Source organism: Pelmatolapia mariae, linkage group LG3_W, assembly GCF_036321145.2.
Source record: "Pelmatolapia mariae isolate MD_Pm_ZW linkage group LG3_W, Pm_UMD_F_2, whole genome shotgun sequence".
NCBI lineage: Eukaryota > Metazoa > Chordata > Actinopteri > Cichliformes > Cichlidae > Pelmatolapia > Pelmatolapia mariae.
The window spans coordinates 50,488,502-50,508,896 of record NC_086229.1 but is presented as its reverse complement, the minus strand read 5'-3'; the positions used below and the strand labels follow the sequence as shown (position 1 = coordinate 50,508,896).

The following is a 20,395-nucleotide window of genomic DNA, read 5'->3' as shown; positions in this document are numbered from 1 at the left end:
GTGATTTTCAGAGCTGTTGCTGTATGAAACAGTGTCCATAGAGACATGGATCAACTCTGTTTATGGCACTGAGTGTTAAATTGTGACAGTTTCAATAAAGCCTGCAAAATTCTTGCATTTATACTGGGGAGCAAGGAAAAGTTAGACGTTGGTTGTACTATTGAAAATCAGTTTCATAAAAAAACCAATTAAACAGATATGAAGAAGAATGTGTTTGTAAAACTAGCGGTAAAGTATGGGAACTATAAGGCAGACTGTTTCTGCTGTCAAAACAGTTTGTGTTGTTAATCCTCAATGATTCTTGGTCACAACATTTTCCTCCACACACATTTGGAAAATCGTATAGTTTGACAATAAATATCCCAGTAAAGATGTTTTATTTCTTAACAAATATACAGACGGAGTGATCTTTATCAAAAGTAGAAGTTATATCTGTAGCTAAACCGTTGTACACAAGAACTTTAAAAAGCTATTGTGTGTGAGGTTGTGTAAGTAAGGGGTGGCTTGCCCTTCTCGCCGCGTGTGACAAAGCATCTGTTGGATCACGGATTTTAAACCTCAGCATTGTGAAAGTGGGGAAACATGCTTCTGCTTACAACTTAGAATCTCAGTTCTAAACGTAATTAAAAATGTTTTTTGTAAGTATGGCTAATGTATACTTTGACTTCTAATGCATTCACACACATGCACACGGACAACATCAACACAGAGAAGAAGAAGAGGGGGTAGTTTACTACGCATCATAAAAAACAAAAAAAACGCAATCATTAATCTTCCAACTGTATATTTCTGTTCTGACTTCAGAGTCCTTGTTTGTTTACTGAGCCGCACTTTGGGAGTCATACTGTTGTGATACTGGGAAGAAAAGGGTAAGGTGTGAGAGACTAAACCATTACACACAAAACTTCAAAAATCTAAAGAGTGTGTGAGACTGTCAGCTGTGTTGTGCAGCAATAAACTTATCTACAATGTGCTAGTAAAGAGCAACTTGTACTTCTGTCCCATTAAGCGATGGTTTAACAAATTTCATTGCACGCTATAAAAGAAATCTGGATTTAAATAGAACATAGTAGTGTAGGAAATAAGGTGTCTATGGAACAAATCTCCTTCAACATTCATAATGACCAAAGTGAGGACTACAGACGTTTCTCTCAGTCAGCTGACGGTGTTTAGGGTAAAAGCATCTATATACACTTAGACTGCTCCACATTTTAGTGAGTAAACTCAGGATGTCTGCGGGTTTTGTCAACTTGGGGTGAACAAAAGCAGAAAAAACGGTAAAAGATTCAGACATTGAAAGTCTGGTTTATTTCGTGAATGCAATGAAACATTTTACAGTCCACAGAGCAAAGTAGCATACATGACAATGGATACTACAACATAACACGGACAGTGAGAAGTAAAACTCATCGTCTTACCAGCTGTTATATTCTGTAAACTTAAAATAAACCCCTGAAATTAAATTTTAGTGTTTTAAGTCATGTATTTAAAAAGAAATGAGTCAACACTTGTTTCCATCAGCAGCATTACTGAGGTGACACTTTAACAATGCTTCATATCACAGTCTTTATGATGAAAAAACATGTTCTCTCGTTAGCAGATGTAGCAGAATGCATTTATTGCAATGTATGAGCTACACTTCTTGTTTAAAAAAAAAGAAAAAGAAAAAGAAAAGCTGATTGGAGATGCATTCAAAAAAAAAAAAAAAAAAGCTCCTGTCTTGACCTTCGTTCTGCGAGCACGCACGCACGCACTCACGCGCGCACACACACACACACACACACACACACACACACACACACACACACACACACACAGAGAGAGAGAGAGAGAGAGAGATCATTAATACAAAGGATTGCAGCAGCTTTTTGGATTTTCACTGTTTGATGGATTTAATATGAACAGCCACATAAAATTCTTTCCAATTTCTTGCCTTTGCTTCAATTAAGATGTGTCTTTAAATCTACGATACCTGCCTTGTTCAAAAAGTTTACTGACATACGTAGTAAAGAAGTAGCTAGGGAACTCAGTAAGTATGAGCCGCAGTAGCTTAGGGACACTTTCTCAAATAAAGAGGATTTCATCATCTGCAGTTCCTGAAAAAAGTTCCACATTAAAAACAAATCAACAGATCCACAAATTATGGATGTAGACTCTTTTCATCTATTGAGGTATACTTCATGCACTTATCAGCATGCAGTTTAAAGGCTTGCATTAGAGTGCATTGGTGCACTGTTGGGCATCTTTTATGGTTATACCACTGTGAATTTTGCTATACAAATATGCTCAAGAGACTATCATATGTTTGACATCCAACTAAAAATTCGAAAATATATATTTTTAAATCAGTAACTTTGCAAATTTAGAGTAAATGTTTTTGGACAACAAATGAGTCACGTTTTAAAAACAGTTTAAATAATCTGCTCTGCCAGACAGACATTTATGAAGCGCCAGCTATAACACACTTGCTTACCGTGTGAAAGGTAAGTCTTGGCGGATGTCTTGGAGCAGAGAACCGCGTTGTATTGCTGCTTTTCTCTTATGCATAAGCAACGCCGGCTGGTCAGAAACGCTCTGTGTGGGTAGAAAATGGTCTGACGCGAAATGGCGAGGGTCTCAGGCTCTGAGGAACTCTTCATATAGGACCGGGTGCTTCCAAAACAGTAGATGGGGTGCCGATAAGTCTGGGGGCGATACGCCTGCAGGGCATCACCTTGCTGTGCCAGTTTAAAACAATGAGGGTGGGGCACGCAGTTGCTGAGCTCCGGTGTAACTGGCCAAGATAGGCCTAAGGGTCCGCTGTTGCTGGCTACTTCAGAACATAGGCGAGAACTTGCATGACTGGTACATATGTGGGGCTTTTACCTTGTCCAGGAATTACAAAAGGAGCCGATACTTCAGACAATAGGCGGTGTCCCGGCTCGACTGGTACACCTGTCGGCTTTTACCTTTTCCTAAGGAATTACAACAATTAAATGATACCCGCAGTGGGCTTTTGCAATCCTGAACAATTTCAAACAATTAACCGGCTGTTGAAAAGAGGAGTGGGTCTGTGCGACTGGTTTTAACAGTATCACTGCAGCGTTTATTTTCTAAAGGGCTGAATGTTATTTGCGACCATCTGTTGTGTTAAAAACTACTCTGAAACCATGAAACCCCTTACAGAAGAAATGCCCGTTTGATCCGTTTTTAAAATAAAATGCTTGCATCGCACCATGCTGTGACATCAGTATCACAAAATGAGTGTGATTAAAACACAATTAGTTTGTAAAGAGCGATACTGGTTGCTTTGGGGGAAAAGGTGACATCATGTGCAGCGTGTTTTAGAAGTAGGCTTATAGCATTTATTTTCTAAAGGGCTGAATGTTATTTGCAACCATTTACTGTGTTAAAAACTAGCTGGCTCTGTCTCCCTCTTGGATCAACATTCCGAAATCCCGATTTTTAAATAAAATGATCGCATCAATCCGTGAAAGAAACCCAGTACATGCGTAAAACTAGTTAAATTAAAAACTAGTGGTTTTATTAAATGAAACGCTTATGAACAGGCTGAAATTACCCGTACAGAAGAAATTCCCACTTGTGCCGTTTTTAAAATAAAAGGCATGCATCGCACCATGCTGTGACATCAGAATCACAAAATGAGTGGGATTAAAACACAATTAGTTTGAAAACAGCGATACTGCCTGCTTTTGGGGGAGAAGTAGACCTATAGCATTTATTTTCTAAAGGACTGAATGTTATTTGCGACCATCTGTTGTTTTAAAAACTAGCTGGCTCTGTCTCCCTCTTGGATCAACATTCCGAAATCCCGATTTTTAAATAAAATGATCGCATCAACCTTTGAAAGAAACCGCAATAGATGCATAAAATTAGTTAAATTAAAACTAGTGGTTTTATTAAATGAAACGCTTTTGAACAGGCTGACATTACCCATTCAGAAGAAATTCACATTTGTGCCGTTTTTAAAATAAAATGGTTGCATCGCTGTGTGCTGGTGAGACATATCTAGCATATATCATAAAATTAGGGTGGTTAAAACACAATTAGTAACACTTTTGACTAGATGTAAATAAAAAACATCCCCACTTTGTTAATGTGCACTGCGAAGCAAAACGCCTTCCACACCGCCCACAAAACAATGAATTGCTCTTAAGGACACATATGTCTGCATAACTGAATGTTGAGACATACCAAAGTGATTAAAAAAAATAGTTTAATTAAAAAACCCTATGGTTTGTTTAAATTAAAAAACAGTCAAAAACACATGAACTCATATAAACCTATGAACTCATATAACCTCTCTAACGCCCTGTGTGTGTTTCCACACATGAACTCGCATGACCCCCAGCACACCTGAACGCGCATACACATGCACGAAACCGGTCAAACCGGTTGTCAAACCGGTTTGGTTGGCCGCCATCTTGAACAGGTGCCATCTTATTAGTAGTGATGGGTTCTGGACTCCCCTGGCTATTCGGCTCGCTACACCCCCTCATTCAGGACTTCCTCGTCTCCACCGTACGTATCTGCAGCTGCCTCTCCAGTATGAAGAGCCGGAGGACATCCAGCCCGGTCCGCTGGAGGATTCACGGCCTGGCTTGTCTCCCCCCCTTCCTGGAGAAAACGGTGTTCACGCCGCCGGTGTTCCCGAGCAGCGGAGCAGCTTTCTTTCTTTGGTGAGAGTGATCGTGTTTCTCACATTCCACTCGAGCATTCAGCTCCCGGGTTTCCTGACATTGCACCCTCTGTGAGTAAGACTGTGCTTCCCTCCGTGGACTTTGTTAAGCCTGAATCCGTAGATTGTGACTCAGCAGAATTAAAGTGTCAGGGTTTTGAGGCAGTTAACTCAGTAGCATCTGTTTCTGTGCCTGTTGTTCCTCTGAGTAAATCCGGTGTTAATAAGCGAGCAAGTGATTCTTCTGTTCTGCTCAAACCTGGTAATATAGAGACAATTAGCTATGCAGCTACTCATAGTGACTGTCTTACCTGCTCACCTGCTCTGTCACCAGAAATCCACGACAGTAACCAAATGGGCTCGGTTAAGTGTTGTGCTCCACGGTCTGACCATTTAAACTCTGTGCACCAGGCGTCTAGCTCAGTCTCCGCAAAGAATGTTCAGGAAGCTCCTCACCAAACGACTTTTTGTGTTCTTTCCTATGGGACTGCCACTCAAACCTGGGACTGTGCTGCGCCTCAGCTGGTAAATGTAAATGGCAACAGAGTGCCACCTGCCATAGTTAAACTAGCTAAAAGGTTTGGACTGAGTGCTCCAGAACTACTGAATCAGGTTGAGTTTTGTGTTCCGCAGTCATTCATATGTAAACCTGCTCACCATGCCTGTGTGCCAGTCCCTGTTAACACTGAGTTTACACCTCAAAAGACTGTGGTTGACATTGTTACACCTCTGGACTGTGCAGCCCATCAGCCAGTTCATTTGGAGTTGGTCTGCGAAAATATACCTGCTTCTGTAATCACACATTCTGAGCTGAGAGTTACTGACCCAGAGTTTGCTAAGCCTGAATCTGTCCCCATAATGACTGTTTTAAAGGCTGCTAATTATGACATGGACAACTTATGTACAGCAGAGTTGCTAGAACCAGCCCACCATGAGTCGCGGTTTGCTGAAACTGTGTTTGGCACCATTAATCTTGTTTACTACTCTTTTGTTACTGCTCCTGTGCTCCGCTCGCCACCTCCAGTTCCTGTACCCAGGGCAGCGCGGGCCCAGCTTTCCCTTGCACCCATATCAGTTCCTCGGGTGAGGCTGGCTGAGGTCCAGTTGGTCCCTGCTTCTGTCTCCAGCCTGGCAGAGGCTCCGTTCATCCCGGCACACGTACCTGCTCCTCGGGTGGGGTTGATGGACACCCAGCCATTGCCTGCACCTGTTCCGGTTCCCCAGGTGAGGTCAGCTGTTACCCTGCTGACTCCTGCACCCATCTCAGTTCCTCGGGTGGGAGCCGCAGAGGTCCAGCTAGCTCCTGCACCTACACCGGCCCCCGGGGTAAAGGCAGCCAGAGCCCAGCTCATCCCTGCACCCGTATCTGTTCGTCGGGTGGGGATGGCTGGTGTTCGGCCAGGCCCAGCACCCGTTCCTGTTCCCCGGAAAAGAGCAGCCAAGAGTCAGACACCTGCTCAGTCGCAGGTTCAGCTACCTGCAGATCCACCATCACTACAACCACCTCTACAACTTGCATTTTTGTCCATAGCGCAGTCATTAGCTCAGTTATTAGCCCAGTTCCCTGTTTTGTCACCAGCTAAGTCTCTAGTTCAGTCGTTAGCTCAATCACCAGCCCAGTTAATAGCTCAGCAACCCATTCAATCAATCAATCAATCAATCAATCAAAGCTTTATTGGTCACATGGAGGTTGCCCTGCAGTGAAATGGGCAGCAGCTGCCCTGCACAGCGCTATTTTTCCAGCGCGGCACACAGACCCACCGTGTTCCCTCGCAGGAGACAAGCATCGAAGGAGTTTGGAAAGGGAGGGGGATGAGTGTGTGCATATCAGTATGTGTGTATGTGTATGCGTGTCCAGAGTCAAGCTGAGACAGTGTCCTTCGCCCTGTCAGGCTAAGTAAACAGTCTTCCAGCCAACTCAGGTGGCCTTGCATAGGATGAGAGGAACAGTCAAAACACAGTCGTTATCAGGGAGTTTTTGTTCGGCTCCAGCCTTGAGCCCACAGCTGGCGCTGAAGGGGTAGCCGCATGAAGTGATGGTGGTTTTTTGCTTTTATGCGAACAACTTCAGAGCTGTTCTTTAACACTCCGACACCGACATAGGTCTCTCAATTTCCCGTTGGAGAGTTGCAAGCTTTTCCATGATGTTATCAAGCTTGCAATCCGTGGTGTTGTCATTCTTTTGCCCAAGGAGCCGGTTCTGAGACCTCACGACCACAGTGAGCTGATCTAATATGCGCTCAGAGGTGTTGGACTGAGTATTCACTGCAGCCGTAAGCTTCTCCAAGATCTTAACCATGCTGCACTCAGTGGGCCCATTCTGAAAAGTCGTGCCTCGTCGCAGGTTCAGCTACCTGGAGAACCCCTCCAGCCGCTCCTCGTCTCTGGTGGGGGTTCAGGAGAACCTCTACAGCCGCTCCTCGTCTCCGCTGGGGGTTCAGGAGAACCTCTCTAGCTGCTCCTCCTCGTCTCCGCTGGCGGCTCTGGTCAGCCCCGCCAGCACCTCCTCGTCTGGAGGGTCCAAGTCGCCATCGCCTGGTCCAGCCTCTGCATCAGCTCCAGCTTCGCCTTCGCCTGGTCCAGCCTCTGCATCAGCTCCAGCTTCGCCCTCGCCTGGTCCAGCTCCATCGCCTGTGGCCGCCACGCCACCGTCTGGTCCTGCCTTGCCTGGTCCTGTGCCCACCAAGCCTCGACCAGTACGCCCGACGCTTGAGAGCTGCCACCGTCTTCAACGCGGCCGGCCTCCGGACCCGCTCTGTAGCCCTGTCTTCCACTCGGCCGGCCTCCGGACCCGTTCTGTAGCCGCCGCCGTCTGGGGCGATCGTGGCTCAAAAAGTTGGGAGTTCGCCTTGCAATCGGAAGGTTGCCGGTTCGAGCCCTGGCTTGGACAGTCTCGGTTGTTGTGTCCTTGGGCGAGACACTTCACCTGTTGCCTACTGGTGGTGGTCAGAGGGCCCGGTGGCGCCAGTGTCCGGCAGCCTCGCCTCTGTCAGTGTGCCCCAGGGTGGCTGTGGCTACAATGTAACTTGCCATCACCAGTGTGTGAATGTGTGTGTGAATGGGTGGGTGACTGGATGTGTACAGCGCTTTGGGGTCCTTAGGGACTAGTAAAGCGCTATACAAATACAGGCCATTTACCATTTACCATTCCACACAGCCGACCTCCGGGCCCGCTCTGTTGCCCTGTCTTCCATGTGGCCGGCCTCCGGACCCGTTCTGTAGCCGCCGCTGTCTTCCACGAGGCCGGCCTCCGGATCTGTTCTGCCGCCACTGCCACTTTTCACGTGGCCGGTCCCCGGAACAGCTGAACTGTGAACTTTACTGCTGTTGCCTCCCAGGTTGACCTTCTGACCTCTTTGGACATTGCTTCCCTGTTTTGAACTGTTTTTGTGTATTTGTGGACTCAGTTTTGGTCTCATACTCCTTGTATTTTGTGTGGTTTCGGAACCTCTGTGTACTTCCTGTTTTACTTTGACAGTCTCTCGTCAGTATGCGTCATGTTGTGTTCACTCCTGCCCTGTCTCGTTACGATTATCTGTGTCAGCTGTGTTCCCCGTGTGCTCCCACTTCCCTTGTTAACCCTCTGTGTATTTATGTCTGCGTCTCCCTCAGTTCTGTGTCATGTTCTCCCTCATGACTGGGTGCCCCTCCGTGTGTTTCCTCGTGAGTCAGTTCCTTAGTACTTTCTAGTTTAGTTTCAAATTATTTTCGCCTATACAATAAAGCTGTATTTTGAGTTCAGTCCTGTTTTCCCGTGAGTTTGCGTTTGGGTCCTCATCCTGCCTGCACACAGCCTAAACATGACACTCACCACATATCCAAACCGATACCATGACCAGCAGCTTTGACAGCTGTGGCTCCAACAAACATCAGCTGACACTACAAATTAATATTAAATAAATTTTAACAACAGCTGATCAAGCTTAAACGTGCTGCTGTTGTTTAGCGCGATATCCGCTGGTTTCCTCTTTTTGGCGCAAAGTGGGAGATAAACAAACAAGAGAGAAAAGCCGATCTGCTGATCATTGATCAGTTTCATGATTGAAGTAGCAACAGGAGAGGGAGGGGGAGAGAATGGGAGAAGAAGAGGCAGCTGTGCAGCGTAAAGACACAGAATAACTCCAGCTTTGTGTCTTTTTCCATTTTAGCCGAAGTACGGGACAAACTGTGCTCCTTTTCAGCTCAATACGAAACACGTAATATTTTCTCTGAATACGAGATGATTCTGTTTTTTACGGGATGGTTGGCAACTCTACTAACTAACCTTATGAATAAAATAAAGTTCACTATCAGTAACATCATAGCACCCGCCCAGCAGTATAGAAACTCCGTCATGCTAGCTAGCACGCAGTAAGAGTTATTGTAACTGTAAAAAGTCAAAACAACAAAAATAAACTACATCAAACTTGGTTTATATCTGACCCAGATACACTGCAGGTCATAACTTCTTACCTGAAGTTCAGTTCACCTGACATTCGGACCGGTGGCCGCCTCGGATCTCTCCTCCTCCTGCCTCCCCTTTCCCTCATCCACCTCCTGGCCTCTGTGGAAGCTCCGCCATAGTCACCACCAAACCAGGGTTTTAATAGTTTTGAAATTTTCATTAGTTTTTATTTTTATTTCGTTTTGACTTCAGATTTTCAATTTTATATTAGTTTTAATTAGTTTTTACCAATTGTTTGCTAGTTTAGTTTAGTTTTTATTTTTTTGAAAATCCTTAGTTTCAGTTTAGTTTTGATTAGTTTCAGTTAGTTTTAGTTGTGTTTGCAATAAAGTGTAACAAAATCCCAGTTTCATCATATCAGTCATTCTCTTCTGCTTATCCTTGGGTATGTTGCTATTCCAGCTACCATACCCTGCACCCTGGACAGGTCGCCTGTCTGTCGCAGGGCTAACACGCAGAGAAAGACAACTCACATTCCCACCTATGGGTTCTTTAAATAAATAAATAAAGGCAGATGAACAACCATTGATACCAGGCAACTATCAAATGTATATCTTGGCCCCAATGAGACTATTAGGCAACTATCAAATGTATATCTTGGCCCCAATGAGACTATTAACTCTTGCAGCACCGGGTGTTAAGGCAATTGACTCACACAGTTATGTAGATATCCCAGTCCTGTTGTCTCGGGATGCATCACGCTGCCTTGCCTGGGGTTAGCTTCTGTTTCTGGGGATGAGGGTTGGGCGTGCTCCCTTACCTTCTCCAGGTAAGCTAGGTTAGCCTTCTTGTGTGAGCTTTTCAAGTGCACTTTAAGGTTTGTGGGATTTTTTTTCCCTTTAGAAATGTCCCTCATAATTTGTCTCTTTCCACTACAAGACACTTGCTTTATCCAAAACACAGTCATATTCAAAGTAATCCCAAATTGGACTCTGGCGCTTTCTCCAGACTTTTCCTGACATGATTCTGCGCGTGGACGGAGCAGCAACACAGATGACTTGACTAACGTACTTGCCACCTGCTGGCATAATGAGACACAGCAAGAAAAAAACCTGGAAACTAAACTTCTTTTTTACCCTTGACTATTGTATGACACGCACACATCAACGAAAACTAAACACATTTTTGCTATAAATTTAATTTTAGTTAGTTTTGTTAACACTCATTACAGTTTTAGTTAGTTTTCCTTTTTTTGTTTTCATTTTTATTTCCGTTAACGAAAATGTTTTTTCACTTCTAGTTTTCGTTATTTCGTTAGTTTTCGTTAACGATAATAACCTTGCACCAAACAACTGAGTTATTTTTCATCGGCCAGCATCTGGCCAATCCACCACCTTTCGTTGTTTATACCAATACAAAAACAACAACAACAATAACAACAACAACAAAAAACCCATCGGCCCACTGGGCAAATGCCCGGTGTAACCAATGGCCAGTCCAGCTATGAGTATATTCAATAGAATTGCAATTTAGATCTGTATATTTGTATTCATGTGAACTAAAATTATTAGATTGTTATCTTCAAATAGCACAAGCTTCAGTGACCTTTTTACAAAAAAATGTTAGTAGAATTTTCCGTCAAGGAGTTACTTCTTACCTTCTTACTTTGAGTACATTTCAGGGCCTTTACTTTTTCACTTTTACTTGAGGAAAGACGTTGCTTCAGTACTTTTACTGCAGTAGCTTTTAATGCAGCTATCTGTACTTAAGTAAAGAGTATACCGTTTTGAGTCAAATTGTTAATTGTTGTCATTGTGTTTCTTAAATTTGTAAGTCTTAGTTCAAAATATATGATCAAAGACATTCCTTTGTCTCTGACCACCTTTCCAGCCAATCTGGTGCTTGGGGAGGCTGAAAGTGTTTTATTAGGCATACCTATCTGAAAGATCTGTTTCTTGTGTGGTAAGCTTCCTGCTTTAATGATCCTTTTGGTAAGGAAGAGGTCACCCAAACGCACCCCCATGACACACACATTCTCACACATACCACACACACACACACAACCATTCTTGCACATGCATACACATGCACACAGGTGCTTACACGTGCACACACATACACACAGTGCCTTGTCTTTTAGAACCATAGGGGGGGTTTACGAGGGGAGATGCTTGTGTAAACTCCAAACCGTAACTGTAATGGAAATAAATTGCTGCGAGGAAGGCTGCTTGTTGAAGAAGTTGGGTTGGAGACGGGTGAGGAGCGTTGAGCTCCAAGAGCCTGGTTCCGACCAAGCCTTCCCTTGTTAGCAAGTAAAAGATGTTCATCTTGTCTTTGTCGTTAACGAGAATAAGTCTCTAAACCAGCGGGGCCTGTGGAAGAGCAGACCCAACAGTACCCTTGTGACCTCTGAAAGGGGGGACAGAAAGGCAGTTTTGGTGCATTCCAGAGGCCCAGAATGGATACCAAGCAATACCTTGAGCCTCCTCACTAACTGATTCTTTATCCACCAGTGTATCTGACAACACCTCTGTGGTCTGCTTCAATCCTTTCCAACAACTATTTCCAGCTGTTTGTCACCTGTCTGCCCCTTAGTCTCTCTTCTTGTCATGTCTGCGTTTGTCCACCAGGTGTCTCCCTCAGCTCATATTCTCTAGCTGTGTCCACAAACCTAGGCTGCACTCTTGGGAGGACCCGGCCTTTGCGGTCTGCGTGTGCTGGGTCCTTCGCTGTGAAATTGGACGGTCTAGCCTTTAGATTTGTGTTACCAGCTGACTAGGAGTTTGCTGTTCTCACCAGCTCTAGTGAGCCTCGACCTCCCAGTCAGCTGTCGAACTGGTGGGTAACAGACGTCTCCAAAAATGTCGGAGCACTTTTGTAGTTATGTGATGTCTTGATAAATCAAGCAGATATTTAAAGTTTACACAGCTACATTCTCCCGTGACAATATGTTAAGTTTTTCTTTGACATTTATGCAATATAGTGAAGTATTTGCAGAATAAACACAAAGAATGTGCTTTGGAGTTTGTACGTTTTGGAGTTTGTATGTACTTTGTCAGGTTTAGTTGTGTGTAATTATTTTCTCACATATAAATTCAAATCAAACTTATTATTTTTGTGTTAAACGATGTTGTTTGCTGATATCATGCCCCTGTTGTTTGTTCTCATCAATGTCCTGTTTTTAACTGATTTTCAAACTAGATCTGGTCCAGGTATTCTTCATCTAAACATCAGAAGACTTTGTTCTAAACTGAGTTTTGTGAAAGCATCATATACCGAATAACTATCTACCATGATGTTAATGAGTCTGCTGACAACAGATTCGAACTGGGACTGGTTATCTTATGTACTGAAAATGAGTCTGTTTTTGTTACTGAGAGAAAAAAATCAATATTCACTACAGCTTATATAGCGCTTTTCGAGACCCTTAAAGCGCTTTACAATTCCACTGTTCATTCACTCTCACATTCACACATTGGTGGAGGCAAGCTACAGTTGTAGCCACAGCTGCCCTGGGGCAGACTGACAGATGCGAGGCTGCCATATCGTGCCATCGGCCCCTCTGGCCAACACCAGTAGGGGGTAGGTGAAGTGTCTTGCCCAAGGACACAACGACCAAGACAGATGGAGCAGGGGATCAAACCGGTAAACCTTCCGGTTACAAGATGAGCTTCCCAACCCCCTGAACCATGGTCACCCATGCTTTTATTTGTTCTCCTCCAAAGTCCCGATTGTGGAACTGACATGTCTAAAAGGAAACTTTCTGCTAAAATTTCGGAAATTTAAGTAAAGCAGTTCAAGCAGTTATCTGATTGTATCAATTTCTATAGAAACATGATATCTGTTTTGATCTGTCAAACGTTTTATTTGAAAATGGCTTTAAATGATTTTACTCTAAATACAATAATTGATTGTTAGTAGCACGATCACATAATCATAAAAAAATGCCCATAAATGTAAGTACAGTTTGAATCAGTGCAATATTATTTTCACACATCGATGGACCACTGAACTTCTCAGCTTCTAAAATGTAAAGCCTCATTTAGAAGCTACACAAGTACATATAATGGTCAGGGATCAGCATGAACCTATCTTCTCTGTTTATTTGACTTTAATCAACTCTGCAGTGTCTCCATCAGAGAACCCAAGCCGAAAACCAGCATAGAGCGGCTGAGTGACTGTGGTCTGGACTCTGTGGAGGAGAGTCATGGTTTCAGAGACGCTGTAGAAAGACAGAATACCTGCTCTGTGATCCAGGTACACTCCTACTCTGGAGGACCGAGGACCTGAGAGGACAGTTTGGACTTTGTTATATTGAAATTTATAACCGTTTGTGTCACAATATAATGCCTGAGATTTGTCATTCCAACCAAATCCACAGTCATTGCCCCTTCCTTCTCTGCTCATATTCTTGTATGCAACTGCAACATAAACTGCTCCCCCTCTCCACTCCACCTCCCAGTAACAACGTCCAGTCAGACTCTCTCTACTTAGGACCTGACACCATACAGTGAATCTGTCTGGATGATCAGAATAAGACTTTTGTTGTTTCACAAATGTTACTTTTCTGTTCCCCTCAGATAATAACAGATGTCTGTGTGCTGTGTTTGGATCCAGTGTGATTTCATGTGAATATTTTAAGAATCCAGCTCTGGTCTTTGGCTCTGTTGGTGACAGTAAAACATCCACTTCAGTGACTGTCAGTGAGATGTTTGTCCATTCCTCTCTCAGAATGTCCTGTAGTTTATCTCTGGTCTCTGACACAGCTGCTGTCACATCCTCAAAGTACCTCAGAGGACGAATATTGATGCTGGATGAGTGTGTAGACTCACTGAGTGCTGACAGTGAGGGGTAGTTGTGTAGAAACTGGTTGTGATCCTCTGTGTGTGAGAGCTGCTCCAGCTCGCCGTCTTTCCTCTTCAGCTCAGCGATCTCCTGCTCCAGCTTCTCCTGAAGCTCTTTGGCTCGACTCACTTCAGTTTCCTGCTGGGATCTGACCTGCTGCTTCACATCAGAGCTTCTTTTCTGGATGAGACGGATCAGCTCAGTGAACATCTTCTCACTGTCCTCCACTGCTTTATCAGCAGAGCCATTGATGGCCTCCACCTCCTGTTGAAGCAGCTTCACATCTTTCTCTCGCTCCTGGATTCTCTGCTGGATGTTTAGTCGTCTCACCTCGAGCTCCTTCTGCTTCTCAGTCCTTTCTGCTGCAGCTGGGACTGTTTCATGGCCTTTATGTTCATCAACTGAGCAGAGATAACAGATACTCTGCTGATCAGTACGACAGAAAATCTTCATCACCTCATCATGACGAGAGCAGATGTTCTCCTGGAGCTTCTTGAATGGGGCCACCAGCTTGTGTTTCTTTAATGGAGCTGCATCATAGTGAGGTTGGAGGTGTTTCTCACAGTAAGAGGCCAGACAGACTAAACAGGACTTGATGGCTTTCAGCTTCCTCCCAGTGCAGACATCACAGGCCACATCTTCAGGTCCAGCATAGCAGTGATCAGCTGGAGCAGCTTGGAGTCCAGTCTTCTTCAGCTGCTCCACTAAAGCTGCTAACATGGTGTTTTTCTCCAGGACAGGCCTCGGTGTGAAAGTCTTGCTACACTGAGGGCAGCTGTGTATTCCCTTCCTGTCCTCTTCGTCAAAGTGGGTTTCAATACAGTTCATGCAGTAGCTGTGTCCACAGGTTGTAGTCACCGGATCCTTCAGTAGATCCAAACAGATGGAACAAGAGAAGGTTTCTCGGTCCAGCTGAACTCCTTTCTGCGCCATTTCTCCTCTCAGTGTCAGTGACTGTGGGAGTTTCTCTTCCTTAAAACTGAAACTAGTCTGATCTCTGATCACAACAACGTGTGTCTGCAGTGAATGGAGCCTGTCAGCTCTTACACGTCACTACATGTTGTTCACGCCCATGTTCAAAGTACAAGGGAAGGGAACGAGGAAACACGTGGACAGAGAGGAGGTGCTGTGTTTAAAAGCAGGAAGAAGAGGGAGGGTTATCAGGCTGTGCTTCACTCCAGGAAGAGGAACAGTTTGAGAGCAATACTGTGTGTTTAACCCTTTTTTTTTTATTTACTGCTCACCTTTCAAGCCTGTTAATACTTTCTTCTATATAAATAAACTTCACTTTAGAAATGTCACAGTTCTCACTGAAGTTAACAAACAGTCCTTCAGTTTTATTCAGTGCAGGAGGATAATGATCCTACACATACAGATAAGGCAGCCACTGACATGACGCTTATGTTGCATTTAAGGGTGCAGTAAGTGTAATAGTTGGTATTTCAGGGAAATATTTGATAGGAATGAAGAAAAATTCCTGACTCGTTTATTTTAAAGAAACCATACTCATCAATCTTTTTAATTACATTTTTTTGTTATGTAGAAGCTGTAATCAACTCAACAAATCATCTTGAAATTGTCACTAAATGGGGACCTGGGTTGGGACTGACCCTTTGATATCTGAAATTGTTAAATAAAGCTGACGTCCAGTGCACTTATTTTACAGTGACGTTAATATTAGAACAACACACTGCAAAAGGGGAAATGGTGTCATGAGTCGCTGTGTGGCAGGCAGGAGTTGGACCCAAGATGCAGGCACTCAGACTCGAAGGATGAACTCAACAAACTCAGCTTTATTTGCTGACAGGGGGAAAGCATAAAAAACTAAACTGGGAAAATATAAACTTACAGTTTGCAGAGAGGCACACGAGGAAACACACAGCTTGAGGGACGACGTGACACTGACTCAGAGAAACACAGGGTTTAAATACACCTGTGTAACGAAGGGAATGAGACACAAAAGGAGTGCACAGCTGGGGGAAATCAGAACTGACGAGACAAGGAAGCGTAAACTGAACACACTGAGATAAGACAGAGACCTTCAAAGTAAAACAGGAAACACATAACACCGACTCACAGGCAGGCACTACAACAAAGGGAACAGAGACGTGGGACCAGGGCAGACACAGACACTGACTGGACATGGGGATACAGCAGACAGGGGAGACAGCAACTATGGATCACAGACAGAAAACCAGAACACTAAAACTCCAACAAAACCCCACCCAGAGAACCTAAACTAAAAACAATCCTAAAACCCATAAAGCAAAGCTAGAATATAATGAAATAACAAAATCAAAGAACCAAAAACACAAAACACTGGGTTGACGACCCAGGGACCCTAACAAATGGTGCTCTGAGGTCCAGAGAGGTGGAGAAGCCAAACATCCATTTATCCAAAGAGACACTCTCATTACTCAGGGTAGGGTCACCACACACTGGGGAAAAGGAATCCAGGAATCTGTGTGAAAACAGAATAAAAGTAATATCCAGACAACAAGAACAATAAGATTGGCTTAAAATACTTCAGACCCTCCTGTATGATCCATGCACAGAGATCTGAGGGAACGTCCAGGAAGTATGATGGTGTTCTCCACAGAATTGATTGGTCTGTTTAGTAACCGGCTGCCCTGTGTCACCGCCCCTCAGTAGTTTTCCACTAATTCTATTGTTCAGTCTGGGGGGTTGCTCTCCCCCAGACTAGTAACTGGGGCTTCCTGTTTATCTGGCTGAGGCAGCTCTTACTCCTCATTTTATGACAGGCAGACCCCCACTGTCAATAAATTCCTCAGGGTTCAGCAACTTAATCTCAATTTTGATGGTTTTAAGGTCACATGAAATGCATTGAGAATAAAAGTCCACAATTGTCCACAAGGGTTGACCCAAGTCATCCTAACAAAACACACACTTAGGAATTATTTCCCATTCTTCTGATCTACAGCCACCCCCTGTTATCTAAGCACATTCTATTCTAATTGTTGTTTTATTCTACTCACAAAAAAATACACAGCAGTTAGCAGGCTAAGTGAGCAGCTGGACTCGCATTTGTCACATGGACTTTTCATGGTGCTGAATGGAAAAGTCACGGGTACACAGCAGTTCGCTACCTGCTGCAAGTGGGAACAGGTAATCTGTGCACGCAGACTGTTTTTTTTTTCTCCAAACAGATCCGCGTCTTGGGCATTGTGCCAACCAGTGATCGTCTGCAGCTCCTTTGACTCTGGTCATATGAAGTTTGTGAGCTGGTAGATGTGAGTGATTGCAGCCTTGGTGTCTCGTTATCCTCAAGGAAATGTGCAGTTGGTGCACATTTCCCCTCAAAGAAATCACAGTTGTTCTGTGTTTGTCATGTGCAGATATCTCACCTTGGAGGACATAAACGATCGATTGGCAGTTTGTCCATCGATCTCCTCGAGCTTCACATACGAGCGAGCTGCAGCGGACCAAGAGACCAGTCCCTACTTTGTAATGACAAGGTGATGATGTCAGGCATAGAAACAGTGAAAGTAGGGGCTCTTATTCTCAGAGGTACAGTAAAGTCGACTGATAATCTTTTTACATAAATCCCATTTTCTGTTTTTACTACGCATTTACCTGGATTTGATTCTTTGCGAACATTTACTCAGTCGGTTCACACCGCACCAATTAAACGTATGTTTTTCTTTATATTCTTGTACTTCCTGAGCTTCATCTCAATTATTTGTGCAACATCTGTCTGCCGTTTATTTACTTTCCGGGTCTTTGAAATGTCACAGCAAAACGTTGAAGAAAAGCATAGAGTTTTTTAAATGGACTGACAATGAGGTGGAGTTGTTGCTCCCAGTAATACAAAAGTACAAAGTTGCAAAAGCGAGTGAGAATTAAAGAATTCGAAGAAAAGCTATCTGGAGCATGTACGAACTGACATTAATCTTTAATAGGGCTGTCAAAGTTGAGAGTAAACAAAACAACTGCTGTATAATGCCCTCAGCTATCTTATTTTAATTGGTCACATGACTGCATCATATGACTCAAATGCATCATAATTTCCGAAAGACTGGGGTTACGCTGTCCACACTGTGACGCTAAAACGTCGTTTTCAAATGTATCTGCTTTGGAGAGCGTTTTCAAAGCGCTGTTCTCCTTGACCAAAAACGCAACAATGGAGAGAAAAAGATGCCTTTTCAAACGAAAACGTATTAATGTGGACATGGCCTGTGTGGGTCAATACACACGACAAACTAGCTTCCAGCTTGGCTGTGGTGCATGCCATAGCTGGACTGGCCATCGGGCATACCGGGCATTTGCCCAGTGGGCCGCTGGCGATTTTTGTTTTTATGGGCCGATGGATTTTTTTTTTTTTTTTTTTTTTTTAGGAAGGGTATATATAATGAAAGGTGTTGGACTGGCCAATTGGTCATGATCGACTCTGGGCTGGACCAATTACAGCCGAGGAGGCCGGATACACCCTCCCCCTTGTTTAGCAATCTTATAGACGAACTAAAGAAAATGGAGAACAAAAAAAAAGGAAAGGAGGTGTTTATGAAAATATCACTAAATCTGTCATTTATTAATTTTAATATTAATTAATGATCATGTCTCACCTCTAGTGTTCTTGGTCTTAATTTAAGGTTTTTCCTATAGCGATTGACAGATCACGTGACTCTCGTGCATTGCCTGCCGGGAACTCGAGGCAAAACAATCCAATTACCGCATCAAATGCAAGCATTTGCAGCACCGCAAAACGTTCATTCTCCGGTTCCAATACCTTCTTGGTTTTTCTTTGCCGCACAAAAAAGGAATGTACAAAACTAAGGAGAACAATGCCGGTCCGTACAAAGACAGACTCGACGAAAAGGCAAAGAAAAGATACGAGGAAAAAATCAAAGGAGTGAAAGGGTCAGACCCTTACGAGCACGCAGAGTGGACAAAAGACGTTAGCGTGCTGCCCAACTTTCACCATGCTCAGATTTATAATTATACGGTTCTTGGAGTGAGTGCATACAATCATGAAGTTTTTAGTAACTTCAGGTCACTGCAACAAGCCCAGGTACAGTTTACCGATGGATGGGTACAGGACCTTGAAATGCACCGTGTAGAACGAAAGACCATCGTAAAAACAAAGGTAAGTTTACCAGTCTCACAATTCGTCATCAGAAATACACACTCGTTAACCGTTTATTAATATAACCTTTAAGCTCAACGGTAATTAATTAGTAGTGGAAATAATTTCTGGTAGGCATTACAGAAATGTAGCAGTGACAATAATGTTGGAGCTTAGACAGTTCAGGCCAATATTTTACTTAGTTACATCATGCCATATTTAAGTATTTGTCATGATCTTTGAGTTTCTAGTTATAATCTTCATTATCTTATGTTATAATGTAATATACTGTGCTCCATAAATTAATCCTGCTTTGTTAATCTTTTGTGTTGTTGTAAAGTGTTGATAGATGTCCTAAAGGGGGTGTGTATTTTGCCCGCATGTGGGGGGGGGGGAGTCAGGTTAGGCAAGTAAGCAGGACGTGGAGCAACAGTTTTCTGACCGTTGCCGTTTAATGTTATTTTTTGTTGTAACATAAAGAGAATGTAAACGGAGCTCCCACCAGAGGCATTTGTTTGTACCTTTCGGTTTATATGGAGAATAAATGTTTTTCTCCTTTTTTCCTTCGCCTCGTTTTTGCTACCGGAAGGCATCCAAGCGTTTTAACAAGAGCACGAGTCAGAAACATTACGTCCTGCAGAAGCGGCAAAGAAGGACCGAAGGTTGCCGCTACAAATAATATTGTATGTTGTAATCGCACTGGACAATTAGTGATACAAAACAGCTGTTTTATCCTGTGAATAGAAGTATATGTTTTTGTCAATGTACCATAACAGAAGCGAAACGCAATATTGTGTCAGGACAATTCACTATTTATGCACAATAAATAAAGGAGCATAGCGCGACAATTTCTGTTCAGCGCCAGACTTGCTTGTAACCTATATCACCAATTATGTTAAGAAAACTGATGTATTAACTACTACAAAACACTGACCTTTGTGGGAATGCTTGGAGCAGACTAACATGTGAGCTGGAGTGTTCTGGGACGTTATATTTGGTATATCCAGGCCATCCGTCAGCTCTTACTTCGGAAACATGGCTTAAAAAATCCGATTAAAAAAAAAACGATCTCTTTGCCCGTCGGCTTCCCGTGGCTGTCATGCGACCGGCTATTGCAGTTAATAATACAACAGCTTCTTGCCATTTTTTGTATTTCTTTTTATCGCTGTGTAACTGAGTTCAATTGAAAGCCTGCGTGCGCTAGTACCTCTTGCCTCAAGTTCCCATAATCCTTTGCGGTTTTACCCCTGAATGACGTCACATTTTCAATCTCTATCCTGGTGGGCCGGTCTCTAGTCAAAATGCCCGGGCCGATTTTTTGTCCCAGTCCAGCCCTGGTGCATGCATATGAAGTGCACATCAACTTGGATTGTCATGACAGGGCCCTCATATATCAAATTGACTT

General features: G+C 43.5%; 1 protein-coding gene across 1 annotated transcript; it reads right to left on the bottom strand.

Annotated features, from left to right (window-relative positions):
* Positions 1 to 13,116: 13,116 nt before the first annotated feature.
* On the bottom strand, positions 13,117 to 14,855 carry LOC134616805 (tripartite motif-containing protein 16-like). The gene has a single exon (XM_063461821.1). It carries the CDS (start codon positions 14,838 to 14,840, stop codon positions 13,164 to 13,166), a length of 1,677 nt encoding a protein of 558 aa, XP_063317891.1. The 5' UTR covers positions 14,841 to 14,855; the 3' UTR covers positions 13,117 to 13,163.
* Between the last annotated feature and the right edge of the window lie 5,540 nt (positions 14,856 to 20,395).